This window comes from Crocuta crocuta, unplaced genomic scaffold, assembly GCF_008692635.1.
Source record: "Crocuta crocuta isolate KB4526 unplaced genomic scaffold, BGI_CrCroc_1.0 scaffold19, whole genome shotgun sequence".
NCBI lineage: Eukaryota > Metazoa > Chordata > Mammalia > Carnivora > Hyaenidae > Crocuta > Crocuta crocuta.
In genome coordinates this window covers 4,893,038-4,913,809 of record NW_027551565.1, presented here as the reverse complement: position 1 = coordinate 4,913,809, position 20,772 = coordinate 4,893,038, and the positions used below count along the sequence as shown (strand labels likewise).

Here is a 20,772-nt window from a genome sequence, read left to right as displayed (position 1 = left end):
GGGGGGGGGAAAAAAAAGTCAGCAGGCATGAGGCATGAAAGCAAGATCATCATTTCAGCATTTTGTGTGGCGCTTTTACAGTTTCACAGCCCTTTATGTATAGAAAACGTTTCCCACGTTTCCTTTGTACACAGTTTTATAGGTCTAAGTTGTGAAAACTACTCTCTGATTCCGAGATAAACCAAGTTGGTAAGGGTTTTGATGGCCCTAGAAGCCAAGTCCATTTGGAGTTACTCCATCTTTAAGCCTTCTGGAGTTGCAACTATGCTTTTATAAACACACCTTTAAAATGACAAAGAGCAAAGCAAAAGCGATAAATTGAATTAAAGAGCTGGGTGAGAGGAATTAGCTGATTTTAGGAATGTTTCTTTTCATGAACTGGTATTATATGGAAATAATATGATTTCACTAGGCTTAGAGTCAAAGATCATGTTTTTAAAGTACATTTAGGGAATCCTGTTTCTGTGGAAATATTGAAGATCTCTCTAAGCTTAAAACTCTACGGTACAAAACACCTAGAAATGCATTTACATTATAATAACTTTAAATGTACAAATGAACTACCAGTAAAGTAAGGGAAGTATCCAGGGGCCAAAGATAAAGGAGGGAACCTAAACCAAATGTGTAAACCCAAGAGCTGATGCCACTCCTCCCCCACCCCTACTCCCACCCTCAGGGAGGTAAAGAGAGGGAAGGGTTATCGGTTCTGTAACAACCAAGTTTTAATGACCATGTCGGAACAAAGCATAGGCCAAAGTGGGGAATTAGAAGTGAGACTCTCACCTAAAGCCAGACCCTCAGAGAGTTACATACGGGATGTCAGTGGATATAACCCCACTCAATGTTAGGACAGAGAATGAGAATAAGTGAGAAGTAAGCATGTCTATCTTTCTTTTTTTTTTTTTTAATAATTTTTAAATATTTATTTATATTTGAGAGCTAGAGACAGTGTGAACGGGGTAGGGGCAGACAGAGAGGGAGACAGAATCCGAAGCAGGCTCCAGGCTCTCAGCCATCAATGCTGAGCCTGATGTGGGGCTCGAACTCAGAAACTGCGAGATCATGACCTGAGCCAGAATCAGACACTTAACTAACTGAGCCACCCAGGCGCCCCAAGCATGTCTCTCTTTAACTGAACTTTGCAGAGTCCCTAAGAGTTTTTGACTGTGGGTCTGCCTTCACACATGTGCAAGATTCAGTGTATACTATCTGCCACATTAAAAACAAGTTTGCAATAAAAAATAATTTAAACTTATGAGGAAACAATCCACGACAAATGAGAATCAACAGAAACAAACAAAAAAGGATTAAGTACCCCCTCTTCCAAAAACTTCATTGATTTAAAATATCAGCTAGGAACTAGAAAATAGGTGTGTTTAAAATTATTTTCGATCCTTGGGATGCTCAGTCGGTTAAGTTTCTGCCTTCAACTCAGATCATGATCTTGCAGTTCGTGGTTTCAAGCCCTGCATTGGGCTCTGTGCTGACAGCTCAGAGCCTATAACCTGCTTCAGATTCTATGTTTCCCTCTCTCTCTGCCCTTCCCCTGCTCGTGCTCTGTCTCTCTCTGTCTCTCAACAATAAATAAATGTTTAAAAAATAAAATTATTTTAGATCCACAAGGAGTTGGAAACATGAACAAAGAAAAGACATTGTCAAAAGAAAAAGAGTAGGCAGATTTTTTTAAATGACCATATGTAACTTCTAGAAACAAACAAACAAAAATTAATTGAAAATTTAAAAACCAGGGTGCCTGGATGGCTCATTTTGCTGGGCATCCAACTTCGGGTCAGGTCATGATCTTGTGGTTCATGGGTTCGAGCCTCACATCGGTGTCTGTGCTGACAGCTCAGAGCCTGGAGCCTGCTTTGGATTCTCTGTCTTTCTCTCTGCCCCTTCCCCACTCTCGGTCTCTCTCTGTCTCTCTCTCAAAAATAAATAAACATTAAAAAAAAAAGAAAATTTAAAAACCTCAAGGAATGGGTTAAATGGCTAATAGGCAAAGCTGAAGATAGTATTAAAGAATTGGAAGAAAGATCTAAGAAAATCATCCAAAATATACTCTTTAAGTCCAATAAAGTATTCTAAAGTCCTTTCATTTTTCAGAAAGATGATGATAATTTTGCTTTGTTAATTCCAGAATGTTTATCTTTTAAAGACAGCCATGAGAACCAAAAGGAAATAGAATGTTCAAATAGGAATAGAATTAAACAAATGTGTTCATTTTTTTAATGTTTTATTTATTTCTGAGAGAGAGAGAGAGAGATGGCATGAGCAAGGGAGGGTCAGAGAGAGAGGGAGACACAGAATCTGAAGCAGGCTCCAGGCTCTGAGCTGGCTGTCAGCACAGAGCCCGACACCGGGCTCGAACCCACCAACCATGAGATTATGACCTGACCCTAAGTCGGATGCTTAGCCGACTGAGCCACCCAGGCGCCCCTAAACAAACTTGTTTAATAGAAAGCAGTAAAGAAGGGAAAAAAGTATAGACAAAACAAGAATACAAAACAAAACACAGTGTCATAAAAATAAATCATATGCCAATAATCATCATAAATATTAATAAAACAAACTTTCCAATTAAGAGACATAAGTTGTCAAGTAAGAATATTTTTTAAATCCCCAGCTATATGTCACCCACAAGAACCACACATAAAACATAAGAACCTAGAAGTATTCAAAGTAAAAAATTTTATAAGGACACAAGGAGAATGTACAAAACAGTGCAATTCAAAAAAGCTAGGATAGCCATATTAATATCAATCAAAAATAGACTCTGAGAGAAAGAGAATAAAGTATAATAAATGCTTTACCAGGAATATATCTCAGAATCATTTAGTAACATAGTTTCAAAAACATATATGCTAAAGACTGACAAAATAATAAGGAGAAACTGAAAAATCTATAATCAGAGAGAGACATTTTAATAAAACTCTTTGATAACTATGTCCACTTCTGTCATGACTGATCAGATTCCAAAAACACTGCTAAAGGATACAGAAACTTAAGCTATATAAAGTTTGATATAATGAAATATATAGAACATTGTTCAGAAAGTTTGATAAACAAGTTCTACCAAACATTCAAGGAACACATAATCCTCATCTTACACAAACTGCTTCTGAGAACAGAGTGTGCAAGAATGCCCTAAATACTTTCTATAACTCTCTATAACTTTAGTAAGTAGGATACTAAAAAGAGACAAGGACAATACAAGAAAATAAAGCCAGTCTTATTCAAGAACATAGATGCAAAAGCTCTAAATAAAATATTAGCCAAACATACTCAGCAATATTTGCATAAAAATACATTATAACCAAGATGACTTTATTACAAGACTGCAAGACTCATATAAATATTAGAATTATCTATTAATTTATTACATTAACAATTCAAAGGAGAAATTATAAACTCATGTCAACAGATGCAGAAAATCATTTAATAAAATTCAACACTCATTTATGTACAAACTAGGAAACAGAAACTTAAACTGATAAAACAGAAATACCAAAGTCTATAGGAACATATACATACATAATAATGAATCCTTAGAAACATAATTTTTAAAAACAGGAATAACAAAACTATATTTGTGGATACTGGTTCTATTCATAGAGTATTGGAAACCTCAGTCAGTAAAGTAGAACAAAAAAAGAAACAAGATATAAGAACGGAAAAAAGAAACAAAGCCATCATCAATTATTATGAGTTGATTACCTATATACAGAAAATCTAAAAGACTCTGAAGGCAGATTTTTTTATTTTTTAAAATAGTTAATTGTAAGTTGGTTTCCATATAACACGCAGTGCTCATCCCCACAAGTGTCCTCCCCCATGCCCATCTCCCCCTTTCCCCTCTCCCCCACCCACATCAGCCCTCAGTTTGTTCTCAGCATTCAAGAGTCTCTCATGGTTTGCCTCCCTCCCTCTCCCCAACTATTTTTCCCCTTCTTCTCCCCCTTGGTCCTCCATTAGCTTCCTCCTAATCCACTTATATATGCAAACATATGGTATCTGCCCTTCTCTGCCTGACTTATTTGCTCAGCATAACACCCTCAAGGTCCATCCATGTTGCTACACATGGCCAGATTTCATTCTTTCTCATTGCCATGTAGTATTCCATGGTATAGATAAACCACATCTTCTTGATCCATTCATCAGTTGATGGACACTTAGGTTCTTTCCATGATTTGGCTATTGTGGAGAGTGCTGCTATGAACACTGGGGTCCATGTGCCCCTATGCATCGGTACTCCTGTATCCCTTGGGTAAATTCCTAGCAGTGCTATTGCTGGGTCATAGGGGAGCTCTGTTAATTTTTTGAGGACCCTCCATACTGTTTTCCAGAGGGATTGCACTAGTTTACATTCCCACCAACAGTGTAGGAGGGTGCCCGTTTCTCCACATCCTCACCAGTATCTAGAGTTTCCTGATTCGTTCATTTTAGCCACTCTGACTGGCATGAAGACAGATTTTAAAAGAATTGAGCTAGCTTTGCTGGCTTAAAAAACAAACAAAAATCAGTGCTTTCTTAATATCAGCAGACAATTGAGAATACATTTTTAAGCTTCCCTTTACAATAGCAACAACAAAAATGAGATACCTGGGAATCAATTTAATAAAAGATGCATGAACATAGCTAATATCAGAAAACTTCATTGAAAGATATTTTTTTAAAACCATACATGGATGCAAGACCATGTTCTTGAATGGGAAGATTTGGTTTCAAAAAGACGTCAATTATCCCAAATTAGTCCATACATTTGTTGTGGGGAAAATAATGCCAAACTAGTTTTTCAAGGAAGGTGACAAACTAATGATAAAATTTATATAAAGGAGGCAAGAGAAATTTGAAGTAGAAGATGAAGAAATTTGCCCTATGAGATATAATGATTTATTGTAAACATTTTGTAATTGAGAAAATGTATAATTGGTGAAGGTATGATAAATACCAGGAAACAAACCCAGATATATGAGAAACATTCTACATGAAAAAAAGGTATTAAAAATCAGGAGGGAAACAACTGACAACTTGATAAATGGAGCCAGGGTAATTGTTTATATACACACAAAAAAATCCCTTCCTCATGTACAAAAGTAAATTCCAGATAGATTAAAGACAAATATGAGAAACAAAATCATAATGCTTTTAGGAGAAAATTTTTATGAACCTAGGGTAGAGAGAGATACCTCAATAACAACAACAAAAAAATACAAACAATAAAGAAATTTTAAACATCAACTACATTAAAATTGCAACTTTAAAAGCAATCAACAAAAAACTAGCATCCAGAATAAATAAATGCCTTCTATAATTCAAGAAGAAAATACAAACATTTCAACTGAAAATAGGCAAAGGATATGAATGGTCAAATCATAGGAGGGGCAATGACCTGTGAACATATTAAAAGGGTACTTAGCCACACAAGCAATTAAGAAAATGAAAATGAAAACAACCATACACACAAAAAAATGAGATACCATCTCACACTCCATCAGACTGGCAAAAACCGATGTCTGTCTTCCAGAGGGGAGGGTGTTATGCTGAGCGAAATAAGTCAGGCAGAGAAGGACAAATAGCACATGTTTGCACGTACAGGAGGATTAGGAGGAACTTAACGGAGGACCATGGGGGAGAAGAAGGGGGGAAAGGGTGGGGGAAAGGGAGAGAGGCAAACCATGAGAGACTCTTGAATGCTGAGAAACAAACTGAGGACTGACGGATGTGGGGGGGAGGGGGGAGATGGGCATGGAGGAGGGCACTTGTGGGGATGAGCACTGGGTGTTATATGGAAACCAATTTGACAATAAACTATTTGTTAAAAAAAAAACAAAAACGATGTCTGTCAAGACAAATGTTGGAAAATATATGGGGCAACAGAAACACTCATGCTGCTGGTGGGTGTGTAAATTGTTATAGTCATGATGGCAGGCAGAATAGTGCCCCCCAAGTGTCCACGTCTTAATCCCCACCGCCTGTGGACATGTTGTGTTTCACTGCATTGAAAATGAAATTAAAGTTGCTACATAAAATAGAGAGATAATCCTAGATTATACACATGGACACGTGTAATCACAAGATTCTTAAAAGTGGAAGAGAGAGGGAGAAGGGAGAATCATGGGAAGAAATAATGATGGTAGCAGCTGAGTCAGAGACTTGCTCAGCTGCTGACTTTGAAGATGGAGGGAGGGAACTCTAAGGAATGCTGGCGGTCTCCAGAAACTAAAGAAGCCAAGGAAATAAATTCACTTCTACCACCTCCAAGAAGGAAGCTGACCCTTCCAACCCCTGGATTTTAGCCCAGTGGGACTCATGTCAGACTTTTGAATGATGGAAATACAAAATAATAAATTTCTGTTATTTTGGCCCACTAAATTTTTGGCAATTTCTCATGGCGGCTATAGAAAACTAATACAACCACAACCACATTGCAAAGAAATTTTGAAACATCTAGAAGCTTAACTCCCAGGGCCATAACCACTGCTTTGCCACTTAATTATGGGGTCCAGGGGCCATCAGCATCACCTGAGAGCTCGTTAGAAATTCAGATTCTCAAGCCCAAATCCTTAACCTGCAGAGTCAGTACCTATGGTTTAACAAGATACACAGGTAGATGTCTAAGCACATTAAGCTCAGAAGTACCCTAGCAAAGATCTCCCATTTATGCACAAAGAAATAGGTATAAAAATTGCAACATTATTGGTAAAAGCTAATCATAATCATCATCATAACCATAATAATCATAGTAATGTCTCTTCATCATAGAGTATATGAGTAAGTTGTTGCCTATATATACAATAGAATACCGTACAAATTGGAGCTAAAACTTCAACACAATGTTGAATGTAAAAGAAGTTAACTGTTACAAAGAGATTTGTCCAGTATGAATTTTATTGATAAAAAATTTTAAAACATGGAAAACAACACTATAAAATGCTTGTTGGTGTATATACACATACAACAAAAGTGTAAAAACATCCTGAAGATGATAAATACCAACTTTAGGATGGTGGTTGCCTCTGGACAGAAAAGGAAAGGAAGCAATTCTGGCAGAAGGTTATTTTGACAAAGATGTTTGGTGGGTACACCCTTGTTCTTTATATGATTGCCTACATTTATCTAGTGGCTTCAAATATTCCATAACTTAAAACTATATTAGCTTATAAATGGAATCGATAGGATTTCTATACCTATATTGGTTTCTAACTCAAAAAATGTCTTTTAAAAATTTATTTATTGATATTTATTTGTTTTGGGGAGAGTGCACATGGGGGAGGGGCTGAGAGTGGCAGACAGAAGATCCAAAGTGGGCTCTACTCTGGCAGCCTGACAGCAGCGAGCCCAATGTGGGGCTCGAACTCACAAACTGAGATCGTGACCTGAGGCAAAATTGGACACTCAACCAACTGATCCATCCAGGTGCCCCTCAAAAAAGTTTTTATGCATTTACTTTTGCATCATTTGATAGAAATTCAAGTCAGCTGACAATGACTAATCTGGAGTTTTCCCCTTCAGGGCTCTCAGGACGTTTGTGAGTATTGTACCAAAAAGCTTTACACCATTTCCTCTCTTCAATCCCAACAACAGTGTTATTTATCACAAACGTTTTTAGAGATTGATCAGTATGTCTGTGTAACTAAGTTCTATGCTCTAATGTACCCTGTACATGACATTTAAAATTCCTGATCCCTAAGGAAAACTCTTGATGAAAATAACAAAACAAAATAAAGCAATGTTTTGTGATGGACACATTTTTTTTACAGAAAATTCTAGGGGCACCTGGGTGGCTCAGTCGGTTAAGCATCTGACTTCGGCTTAGGTCATGATCTCACGGTTCATGGATTCGAGCCCCGTGTCGGGCTCTGTGCTGACAGCTAGCTCAGAGCCTGGAGACTGCTTCAGATTCTGTGTCTCCCTCTCTCTCTCTCTGACCCTCCCCTGCTCATGTTAACTCTCTCTCTTTCAGAAATAAATAAAAAACATTAAAAAAAGAAAATTCTGAATATATTTCTAATACCTTGTACTCTGCGAACTCTTATACGCTCCACAATCTGCTGGAGACCAATTCTATGGGCAACATGTGGAAAAAATAATTCTCATTATTTATCACCTCCCATGCACATTCAGTTTGATCCAGAATCACCATTCTATTAAATTAGTCACTGATATTCTGAAAATGATAGTCTTCTGTCCTTAATTCTCACATCTAAATGTCCTTTATTTATAGACATATCCCCACCATTTAAGAAACGTCTACATATGTGTAATCAGTGGTGTTTATTTGATTCTTTCTGTGTATTTCTTCTATATACAAAGCCAAATTTAAAGTAAATAGACACCAGAAAATTTTTGTTCAAAAAAATCCCTAGAAATCAATTCTCCTGAGACATGTAAGTACTTGAGAGGATTCTGAGAAAAAAAATCCATACCATAAAGTAAGTGATAAGCAGATGTTTCCCATATGTTGTTTGCAGATAAGTCCTTGTAGCTTATGCAATATCTTTTCTTGAGATTTTGCCATTTTAAATCCAGTTGTCCCTACATGTCTTTGAGGTAAATCATATGTGACAAAGAAGCTGAGTCTAAACTTCCCTTGAAATAGTGCAGAAATTGGGGATTTAAATTTGCATTGCTACTTTCCTAACTATTCATAAAAATAGAGCATAGTTTCCATATGTCAGTTGTCTAAATCATGCCTCCGTATCTCTCAGGAACGTGAATACATTCCTCTGTGCTCTTTTTTTGGTTCAGTTTCATTTAGTTTCATGCTTACGGCACTGCTTAGTTTTCATTTAAACAGCATCCAAATGTTGTTTCTCGTCAGGAATTCTTTATCAGAACTGTTTCCTTCTTAAGGGTGTGGTTTGGTTACTGTCAAATTTTCCTCTTTCCCCATGGCACATTACTCGGGAAAATTTGTCATTAGATAATAAGTAAATAAAATATTCCCTTTTTCAGAATCAGTTTAAGTCATGCTCTAGTGATTTTTCAGAATAAGATACTATGCTATTTTTATCAGAAGATTTGGCCATCATTCCACGCTATTTAATGACTAAGTGCAAAGTTTATTGCATTGACAATAATGGCGTTTCTACTGATTGTGAGCTAATCATCATCACGCCTGGTATTGTTCTTTCAACAGGTAATGCCATGTTGTTGAGGGTGTTACCTGCTGTGTATGAAAAGCAGCCTCAGCCAATTAACAGACACCTGACAGAACTCCTGGCCTTGATGTCTCAGCTGGAACAACCAGAACAGTACCATCTTCTACGGCTTTTACATGTAGCTGCAAAGAGAAAGCAACCAGAGGTAAAAAGTACACCATATACATGATGGTCCACACAATCAGGCATGCTTCTGGATTTGTGAACAGGATAAGTGCTTCAGGCTTCCTGCCTCATGTGTCTAAACACATCCATCCTTCGATGAAAGCACTCATTCACTTTTTCTAGAACTGTGAAAGTGAGGGGGTAGGTGATGGCAGAGGTTGGGTACTGTTACGGGTCCCCAGAGAAACAGAACCGATAGGGCACGAATCTGAACCAAAAAAAGAGCACAGAGGAATGTATTCACGTTCATGAACAATTGGAATTGGCTTATACGATTATCAGGCTGAGAAGTCCCACAGTCTGCCATTTGTAAGCTGAGGACCAGGAGAACCAATGGTGTAAGTTTGGTCCAAGTCTGAAAACTTTAGAACCTGATGGCTGATGGTGTAAGTCACAGTTCAAGAGCAGGAGAGGATCAGTGTCCCAGCTCAACCAGTTATATTTAGGCCCTCAGCAGTTTAGATGAGGCCCACCCACATTGGAGAAGGCAATCTGCTTTACTCATTCTACCAATTTAATGTTTATTTATTTTTGAGAGAGAGAGAAAGAAGGTGATCAGGGGAGGGGCAAGGAGAGGGAGACACAGAATCTGAAGCAGGTTCCAGGCTCTCAGCTGTCAGCACAGAGCCCAACAAGGGGCTCAAACCCACCAACTGTGAGATCATGACCTGAGCCAAAGTTGGATGCTTAACCTACTGAGCCACCCAGGGGCCCCCTCATTCTACCAATTTAAATGCCAGATTGATATGCAAATACTCTCACAAATATACCTAGAATAATGTTCAAGCAAATATGTGGGCACTTGATGACCTAGGGAAATTGACACATAAAATTAACTGTAACCAGTATGGTACTAAAAACAGAACAAAGAACACACAAATCTGTAGCCATTGCAGAACAGCCCTAATTGAAGTTTAGTGTGGCCCTGCAGTCCCAGGAATCTGTGGTTTCTCAGGTAGGGCCAAGGGAATGACCTGCACATGGGGAAATCAGCCTATAGTGAGAGCAAAGCCTCATTTTCTAAATAACTAGGATAATTGTGATTATCAGTAACAGAACACCCAACGCATCCTGATTTAAAAAACAAAAGGAATTTATTAGCTAAGATGATGAGAGGGGGCAAAAAACCTCCAGATGAGGCTTGATCCAGTAGCTCAAATAATATGAAGAGAACAGTTTTCCTGCCCTCTATTTCTCAGATTTGATTTCTGGTTTTGACTTCTATTTTCTACAGGCTTTTCTCCCTGTGGGCTTCAGATGGGTACATCTGCTCTCTAGGCATTATGCTTCTTCTACCTCCACCACCACCACCAACATCCAAAGTCCTGATATTCTCTGTTTAGGACACACACTCTACCCGTGACATTTCTGCTAACCCTCAAGGATACTCAGATAGAGACTAGAGGCTGCCAGGAAGAGGAAAGTAGAAATGGATTATGGAGGGTACCAAAGCGTGTGTATAAGTAAGATAAAAAGTCATCCCCGGGTCATATCAGTTATGGCTGTATCACTGCTTCATTTCTTGATAATGTCAATACCCACCACTTGAAAAATCAGTGAACATTAGGTGAATTCTGGAACATTTGAAATCAACATGCAAATTGTTCAAAGAAAGACAGGCAAAATGGCTGTATGCATAATTAACTGTAACAGGCTACAAGTGCCTTGTGGTAAGGAACTATTTCTTCTTTTCTTCTGTATCACAGACCTGGGCATAGTATCTGATAGCACTCAATAAACATTCACAAAACCAAACAGAATAAAACAAGGTGGTAAGTGTTCTACAAATGGTATAAACAGAAGGAGGGGCAATGAATTCTGCCTTAGGGAGAAGAAATGGGTGTCATGAAGATTCATAGCTGAAATGGCATCAGGGCCAGACCCTGAACAATGGGAGGCTGTATTCCAGGTAGAGCAGAGGGGCAAAGGAGCTTGATGAAGTAGAGATGGGGCTGGGAGTTCTTGGACACTGGAGAGAAGAGTTGAGCCCCACCTATAGAGATTTTGATTCAGTAGGTCTGGGTAGGGACCTCCTTTTTACAAGTTCCCAGGTGAGGCTAATCCTGCTGCTCCAGGGACCACACTATGAGAAGGTGGGCTAGAGGTTGAGCAGAAGACTGGGAACATCAATGTCAATCTGGTGTACATTTTTGCTTTTGCCCTTAGAACAATATGTATCATTATTTTTGCATGTCTGTCTTTCCCAGTGAACTCAAAACTCCTTGAGAGGCATGGGACCTGTGTCTGCATATTTATATATACTCCCTAGCATAGTGCTGGACACAGAGTAGGATTTCAATAAAAAGTTGTTGAATTCAGAAATGAATAAATGACCAAAAGAGACCAAAGAGATTGGAGAACATGAAGAATCAGGGGAAAGAGGTGTTGTGGTCTCCAAAGGGTGTAAAGTGACTCAACAGGATAAAGATCCAGAGAAGTAAATGAGCCTGGAGATTGGAACTATCCTTAGAATTGGCAACCAGGGACTCCCCAGGGCACTGTCTGTGTGGATGGGGTGAGGAGTGGTGGTTATCATCATTGACTATGTGTGGAGAGAAGGCTAGGAACTGACTGCATGTGTGTACAAGTTTAAAGGAAATAAGGAGAACTAAAGAACAATCCAGTAACAATGAAGAGATTGAAGATGTGGTACAAAACATTAGCTAGAATCAGGTGCTAGAGAAAGTTAGGGAATGAATTCCAGAGTGCAAGTGGAGGGATCAGTTTGGGAAAGGATTAAGGACAGAAAGTTTGAGCAAAACCGTAGTTGAGCTTGGGCAAGGAAGAGAGTTGAAGGATCACTGGATCACCTAAATGGAGGCTTAGAGTGAAGGACTGAGAAGGAGTGGGTATTTGTTGCCCATTTCCACAAACTCAGTGGTTTGAAGCAGCACAAATTTATTATCTTACCACTCTTGAGATCAGAAGTCCAAAAAGGATCAGCGGGGCTGCATTCCTTCCTGAGACTAGAGGAGAATCTGTTTCCTTGCCTTTTCAGCTTCTGGAGGCTGCTTGCACTCCTCATTTCATGGCCTGCATCCCTCTTCCCTCTTGTTTTCTCATCACATCTCCTCTGACTCTGAGCTTCCTGGCCTCCATCTTCTAAGGGCCCTTATAATTACTTGGTGCCACCCAGATGATCCAGGATTATCTCTCCATCTCAAAACCTTGAACTTAATTATACCCACAGAGTCCCTTTTGCCACATAAGGCTACATCATCACAGGTTCAGGGGATTAGGGTGTGCACATCTTTGGGGAGTCATTATTCTGCCTACCATAGATAGAGCCTGGGGGCCAGATGATATGGGAAATGGTGGGAGGTAGGGGAGTGTGACTAAAAGGCCAAACTTGGTTTCATAAAGGAGGCAGCTGGCATGCCATTTTTTCTGCAGAGCAAAACACACCTTTTTGGAAAAGCAGGTTGAATAAAAATTCAAGGGAGATCTGGGGAGAATAACTTAATTCAATTTATTTCCCATGTGCTAAAGGCTGGACATGAAAGTAAATTAAACCAGGGGGAGGCTCACTTACAGGAAGGGGGAGGGAAAAGTCTTGGGATCTCCCTACCTTAAAAGGTGGGGTCCAAGAGTGAGGATGGCATCATGTGTGACATTCAAAGAGTTCCCATCAGACACCTGGTTACAGCCCTTCTATGGCTGCCTGAAGACTCAGGAAAGGACTTATGAGGCCATTTATAAGGTCCCTGACCTCTGCCCATTCTCATAGGGTCTCTTTACCTCCCAACACCTTGAGCAATTATATAGTCCTACATACCCACAGATGGGCACTCTCAGAGCACTGAGTTTTTACATATATGCTATGTGCTTCACCTGGAATGTTCTTTCCTCACCACCACCACTCTTTCTGGGATGACTATTCCTAGACTTTAGATAGATACTTAGATCTCAGTTTCTTGCCAATAATCTTATCTGACTCCTTCCTTCACCCTCATCTCTGCCATAGCAAATTTCACACTGTAATAACTCTGCCTCTACTGGTCTCTCTCTCTCTTTGGACCACCTTGGCTCTGATGCAAATGCTGGAGAGATGAAGACCACCTTGTTCACTACTGTGTCCCTGATGCCTTTCATAGTCCCTGGCATACAGAATAAATATATTTCTTCTGAATATATTTCTTAACACAGATGAGTTAATATTAGTGTGTAAATTTGCAGAGGACTTTATCATTCACAAAGGGCTTATTTTTCTTAAATCTTTAAAAAAAATTTTTTAATGTTTTATTTATTTTTGAGAGAGAAAGTGACCAGGGTAGGGTCAGAGAGAGAGGGAGGTATGGAATCTGAAACAAGCTCCAGGCTCTGAGCTGGCTGTCAGCACAGAGCCCAATGTCGGGCTTGAACCCACGAACCTCGAGATCATGACCCGAGCCAAAGTCAGATGCTTAACCGACTGGGCCACCCAGGCGCCCCTTAAATCTTTTTTAAAAATTTTTAATGTTTATTTTTGAAAGAGGGAGAGACACAGAAAATGAGTGGGGGAGGGGCAGAAAGAGAGGGAGACACAGAATCCAAAGTAGGTTCCAGGCTCTGAGCTGTCAGCACAGAGCCCAATTCAGGGCTCGAACTCATGAACTGAAAGATCATGACCTGAGTCAAAGTCAGATGCTTAACTGACCGAGCCACCCAGGCACCCCAAGGGCTTCTTTTCTTAAGATCTAATTCTATCAATTTAATTTATTCCTACCAATAACTCTAATGTGTGTTATTTTTTCCTCTGTTTTACACCAGTCAAAACGGTTGTTCTGGGAGGCTAACTTGCCTCCATCACACAAGTAGTAAGAGGTTAAGTGACTGGTCCAGTCTAGGACTCTTACCCCCTAACCCCCTTTTCTCTCCTCAGCTTGGGGAAAAAAAACCAAGTAGCCTCCAATTTAAGGGGTACAGGCATACCTCATTTTATTGTCCTGCACTTTGTTGCACTTTACAGATACTGTATTTCTTACAAATTGAAGGTTTGGGTCAAGCGTGTGTCAAGCAAGTCTGTTGGTACCTTTCTTTTCCAACAGCATTTGCTTACTTTGTGTCTCTGTGTCATATTTTCATAATTCTTGAAATAATTCAAATATTTTCATTATTCTTATATTTGTGATGGTGATCTGTGATCAGTGATCTTTGATGATATTATTATAATTGTTTTGAGGTGCACCCATATGAGATGGAGAACTTAATGGATAAATGTGTGCTTTTACCACCCCACCAACTGTCTATCCCTCATCTGTCTCCCTCTCCTAGGGCCCCCCTATTCCCTGAGACACAACACTATTGAAATTAGGCCAGTTAAGAAACCTTCAAAAGTTTCTAAGTGTTCAAGTGAATGGAAGAGTAACAGCTCTCTCACTTTCAATTAAAAAACTAGACATGAGTAAGCTTAGTGAGGAAGGCATGTCAAAAGACAAGACAGGTCAAAAGAGAGGCCTTGTACACCAAATACTGGCCTCTTAGATAAGTGTAAATTCAAATGAAGAGTTCTTGAAGAAAACTAAAAGTGCTGCTCCACTGAATACATGAGTGATAAGGAAGCAAAACAGCCTTATTGCTGATGTGGAGACAGTTTGAGTGGTCCGGATAGAAGATCAACTGCATCATTTCCTTAAGCCAAAGCCTAATCCAGAGCAAGGCCCTAACTCTCTTCAATGCAGGTGTGGAAGTTGCAGAAGAAAAGTTTGAAGCTAGCAGAGACCAGTTCGTGAGGTTTAAGGAAAGAAACCATCTTCATAATGTAAAAGTACAAAGTGAGGCAGCAAATGCTGATGTAGAAGCTGCAGCAAGTTATGCAGAAGATCTAGCTAAGATAAGTAATGAAGGTGGCAACACTAAACAGCAGATTTTCAGTGTTGATAAAACAGCCTTCTAATAGGAGAAGATGCCATCTAGAACTTTCACCACTAAAGAGGAGATCTCAATGCCTGGATTCAAAGCTTCAAAGAACAGACTTCTCTTTTGCTACAGGCTAATGCAGCCGGTGATTTTAAGTTGAAATCAGTACTTAATAACCATTTTGCAAGTCCTAGAGCTCTTAAGAATTATGCTAAATCTACTCCTAGATTTGGAACAACAAAGCCTGGTTGACAGCACATCTGTTTACAACATGGTTTCCTAAATATTTAAAGCCCACTGTTGAGACTTACAGCTCAGAGAGAGAGAGATTCTCTTCAAAATATGACTACTCATTGACAATGCACTTGATCACCCAAGAGCTCTGGTGGAGATACACAATGAAATTAATGTTTTCATGCCTGCTAACACAACAACCATTCTGTAGCCTATGGAACAGTCAATGGAGTGATTTCAACTTTCAAGTATTATCTAAGAAATATATTCCATAAGGCTATACCTCACATAGACAGTGATTCCTCTGATATATGCAAAGTAAACTGAAAACCCTCTTGAAATGAGTTACCACTCTAGATGTTAATAAGAACATGCATGATTCATGGGAAGAGGTAAAAAAAAAAATATCAGCATGAACAGGAGTTTGGAAGAAGATGATTTCAACCTTCATAGATGACTTTGAGGGGTTAAAGACTTCAGTAGAGGAAGTAATTGCAGATATGGTAGAAATAGCCTAAGAATTAGAATTAAAAGTAGAGCCTGAAGATGGGACTGAATTGCTACAATTTCATGATAAAACTTTAAGAGATGAAGTTTTGCTTCTTTTGGATGAGCAAAGAAAGTGTTTTTTTGAGCTGGAATCTACTCCTGCTGAAGATGCTATGAAGATTGTTGAAATGACAACAAAAGATTTAGAATATTATATAAACTTAGTTGATAAAGCAGCATCAGGGTTTGAGACGACTGATTCCAATTTTGAAAACAGTTCTACTGTGGGTAAAATGTGACCAAACAGTATTGCATGCTACGGAGCAATCATTTGTGAAAGGAAGAGTTCATCTATATGGCAAATTTCATTGCTGTCTTATTTTAAGAAATTGTAGCAGACACCCCAACCTTCAGCAACTGCCACCCTGGTCAGTCAGCCATCAATATAAAGACAAGACTCTCTACCAGCAAAAGGATTACAAGTCATTTAAAACTCCGATGAATTTTTTTAACAATAATGTATTTTTAGTTAAAGTATATACATTTTTAGACATAGTACCATTGCACCTTAATAGATTAGAGTATAAGCATAACTTTTATATGCATTGGGAAACTACAAAATTCATTTGAGTCTCTTTATTTTGATGTTCACTTTATCACGGTGGTCTGGAATATCTCCAAGGTATTCCTGCAGTGTTCTCAGCTGGTTACAGGAGGCACAGGAAGGCAAACAAGGACACTAATAGTGGTTGAACTAATGCCAAGTACCAGACACTGTGTAGGTGTTTTACATTATCTCACTTATTACTCATAACAACCTTTCCTTTGGTAAACAGAAAAGTCAAAGTTTGGAAGGGTTAAGAACCGTGGTGATACAAAGGAGTGACAGTGTGGTGGCTATTTGTACCCTCCTCGTCTGTATCAGCCCCTCCAATTTTCATATGGGCAATGTCCATGTCTCCCACTGGCCATTAAAGTCACACTGTCTTCCATGTGACTGCCATTTACAGAAAATCTGGGGCTATCACTGTTTAGGTAACTTTCCTAAAGCCATACAGATAAGTCTGAGCTACATCATAAACCCAGTCTAATTCCAGCCGTTGAGATCTTTTGGCCTCAACACTCTGAAAACTTGAGGCTATAAGGTGTGACTTGTGAAGCATATGGGAGCTGAGAGGGCTCAGTAGACAAAGGCAGTCAGGAAGGTGAGCTCTATAGGAGAAGTAGGAGACCTGACCTGAATGAGGGGAGAGTGAAAGCAGAGTGCTGTAGGTGTTGTGCATGCTAAGTGTAGATCCCAGAACGAAGCAGCAAGGGTTTAGGAAATAGGCACAGTGCTGTGAATGGATCTCACCTGTGCCAGGGCCCTAATGGGGGAGAAGTTGTAGCAGGGGAATGAGCCAGACCTCTGTTTCCCATCAGCACTCCCCTTCATGTTAAAGCGGGCCTCCACCTGCCTCCTGTGGCTCGTCATGTGGCTCTTCATGGCTCACACTTGGTTACTGAGGTGTGCAGACAGTGAGCCAGAGAAATGCTGGATTCACCTCCTCTCTCTTACGTTCCTTAATTAGACAATGGGCAAAAAGGAAGGGAGGCGTATATGGAGAAAGGGAGAGAAGAAAGAGAAAAAATGGCAACAATTAGAAATGCAGACTGAGACTTTCAATTTAAGTCGTTAACTTCTTTGCAGATGAAACAAGGAGCTAAATAAGGAGGGTTTGACCCTGTGGAACTTGGATTAAAGTGAAATTTTCCTTTCTGCATAAAAGCAATGCCACTGCTCTGTAAATAGGAAGTAAAGCGAGCAGGTTCTCCAGTGAAGACAAGGTTGAGATTGCAAAGGTGGCAGAACTTCAACATCTGTATATCTGTGGGCTTCACATGTGGCTGGCCAGGCAGGTGGGTCCCATCACTGCCCTCTCGGCATCACTCTTTCAGGAAGCCATCCTTCCCAGTTAGAAGGAGGCAGTTCCTGGCTAGTGATTCATGCCTGGAACCTCCAGAGAACCCTCAGGGTCCATTTATAGGAAAAGGCTGGGTGGTCAATTTTCCAAGTGTCCTTTTGGGGCTAAGTCTGTATTCTTGGCTGTTGTAAACCATGCTGTAATCTAGCCAACAAAAGGAACACAATTTAGTAACACATAAGAGCTCATCTGTTATTATCCCCAGGACTTGGGCTTATAGTCCCAACCATACAGAGATGAGTGGCAGAAAATAGCAACTTCAGCCCTCTGTTGATTAATGTCCAAACCCAGAGGAACTGCTTTTGTGGCCTGGTCCCTAGAGGAAAGAGTCATTTTCTTGGATTTTCAAGTTTAGAGCATTCCTATTCACATACCTAATCCTTCAGCACCTAACACAGCATCATCAGGCTGCTAATACTCAGAGGTCACTTTTGGTATTTATTTAAAATAAGCCATTTGCAGAATATTAAGAAGATGGAGTGATGGAATATATAGACTGTTCTACAACAGTCTTTGGAGCAGAACCATGGTTTTCAGTATATATATTTTGTCAGTGTGGTGGGAATAATTAGTAAATGAAGAGTGGCAGTTATTTTATAGGCTTTTGAAGAGTAATAGAGATGGTTAATGCTGCCCAAATCAATTAGAAGAGAAAATTGAGCCCGAGGACTAATTTAAGAGGGAGTGTGTGTGCACACACATACACACATGTACACATGTGCACACACATGTACACATATGTGCACACACAGTAGCTCTACCTTTTATTATATACATAAGAATTTAAATGCTATTTGCTGCTAATTAAGATGCTATGTATTATGGTGCTATGTTTTCGGATGGCCTTACCCTCATAGCCCCTCACAGGTCAGGGGTGAGGAGAGATGTCCTCAAAACTTCCGTTCAAAGGCAAGATGCTAAAACTGTCAGCAGACTGCTCTGAGAGCACAAAAAAGGCAGTGATTAATTCCACTCAGGAAGGCAGGGAGAGCCAGGGAACGTGCCTTCCCTGGGCTACTTACTTTAGAGACTCATGGTCTGGCCTTCGCCTACATGTTCCCCCAGTTCCCACACATTCTGTCACCTAATAAACGTAGTCCAGGTAACTGGGACCTTGAAATTCTTTTCCTATACAGCTCTGTCCTGCTTCTAGAGCTTCAACAGACCTGGCCCCTGGATCAGTTCTCCCAAGGACAGGCCGTGCCAACAGCGTGACCCCACAGGCCTGAGGAGTGTTTCAGTCAGATGAACTTGCATAAGCGGGCTGGGGTATTCACATACATGCATACGAGACTCCTTACAGGACAAAGCCAGGAGTAGAAAGAGAAGAGAGGGGCCAGGAATGGGACCTAGAGGTCATTTCTCTCTGTTCCCTCCACACAGGCCAAAAATTGCAAGTTCAAATCAGGCCTCCTAGATTGTTATAAAGGTATATGTATCAGGTAGAGGGTAGCTCCTGAGTATTTGAGTGTGTGGTGTGGGGACCTTTATTTGCACTCTAGCCCTAGGTCCTTTGTGGACCCCAGCTGTAGACCATGACAAATCTTTGAAGTTTTGACATGATTAGATGGAGCAGTTTGAAAGCTCTTTCAGCGATCCATGCCATGAGGCTTGTGGCCTCAACAAAGGCCGTGTCAGCTTGCCCTCCGCCAGACATCTATACTGTTGTAGTGGCTGCTCTGCTCTCAGTGATGACAAGGCCTTCTCTGCACTATGAAGCAGCTCCCAAATGAGGCAGCATGAAAGAGACCAGCCTAAGGAAATCCCTTGTATTTAGAAAATAAAATTCCTTCTTATTCTAGAATAATCTGCCTAAAGCCCAAAGCACCACTTCCCTTTCATGTGTGTGATAAACTTCAGGAAATATATGTCTTTTCTATCACTATCATAATAAGCTTTGGGGTTATCAGGAAACCACAAAGTAATCAATTTTTGTTCAGTTGGTAAAATTACTTTATTTACACTATTCAAGTCTTCTCAACTCTTGATGCTTCTATGGATTCAGCTGTGACTAAGCATATGCATTTTCCTTGAACCAGCTTTCGTCTTGTCTTTCTTTCTTTCTTTCTTTCTTTCTTTCTTTCTTTTTATTCTTTTTCCTTATGGTACAATGGATACAATATACTCTTGTATGGCTTGGGATGTATAGCTGGAGTTTAAATAAAATTGACATGACTAGAAGCACATGTCACAGAGACCTTCGTGTTCCAGAAATAGGACATGAAGAGTAAGGACTGGGAAATGGAATTTTATAGAATGGGGCAGGAAATGTGTAAGCATTTTCCATTCCTAAAAGACTCAGGTTAAATACGCTGCCCTGACCCAGAGCAGCTGGCTGACACTTCTGCCTTATGTGCCAGGGATCTCTTGTGGTTTCTCCTGAAGGACATGCAGCCACTCCCAAATGCATAGACAGCATTTGTGGACCTGTTCAAGCATATGTGCTGTATACCAGAAACTAGCCCTGGCCCTTCCTCCACAAGTACTGGATATGAATATTCAGTTTAAATTTATATGTAGGATAATTTTATTCCTCTCAAAATGTTTGCTTTTATGTCCCTGTTAGTTATGTTGTATATGACATGTGACAATATATACATTAAAACATTATGTACAACTGTTCAACACGGTGGGGTGGGGTGTGGAGGTTATTCAAATTCTAGCCTATAAAACCATTTAGATTTTTCTTCCTTTGATTTATTCCTCAAATATTTATTGACTCAGTTTCTAGCCAGGCTCTGTACTAGGCTTTGGGTATTCAATGGGGTACAAATTCTTGTAGAGTTTTTAATCCAGCCTATAAAACAAACATCTAGACCATCAATATGAAGAAAGCATATGGTTTGCTGGGAGCCATTTAGGGTGTGATAGGGGCTTCCGCCAGGGCACTGGAATGATAGGGGAAGAGAAGGGAGTGG

The 20,772-nt window shown here is 39.8% G+C and overlaps 2 protein-coding genes across 3 annotated transcripts in view; one reads left to right on the top strand and one right to left on the bottom strand.

Moving 5' to 3' along the window:
• Window positions 1-18,926, bottom strand: part of PTX3 (pentraxin 3) — a 25,262-nt gene extending 6,336 nt beyond the window's left edge. The window contains exons 1-4 of the mRNA XM_077750133.1: window positions 18,877-18,926; window positions 18,704-18,793; window positions 17,245-17,452; window positions 9,170-9,286 (exon numbers count right to left, since the gene is read on the bottom strand). The gene's annotated coding sequence lies outside the window, so the exon portion shown is untranslated. The remainder of the gene's footprint in view (window positions 1-9,169; window positions 9,287-17,244; window positions 17,453-18,703; window positions 18,794-18,876) is intronic.
• The window catches only part of VEPH1 (ventricular zone expressed PH domain containing 1), a 217,766-nt gene that overhangs the window by 47,126 nt on the left and 149,868 nt on the right, over window positions 1-20,772 (top strand). For both annotated transcript variants that reach the window (XM_077750127.1, XM_077750126.1), the window contains exon 4: window positions 9,143-9,309. In XM_077750127.1, the coding sequence (XP_077606253.1) occupies window positions 9,143-9,309 (167 nt within the window). The remainder of the gene's footprint in view (window positions 1-9,142; window positions 9,310-20,772) is intronic.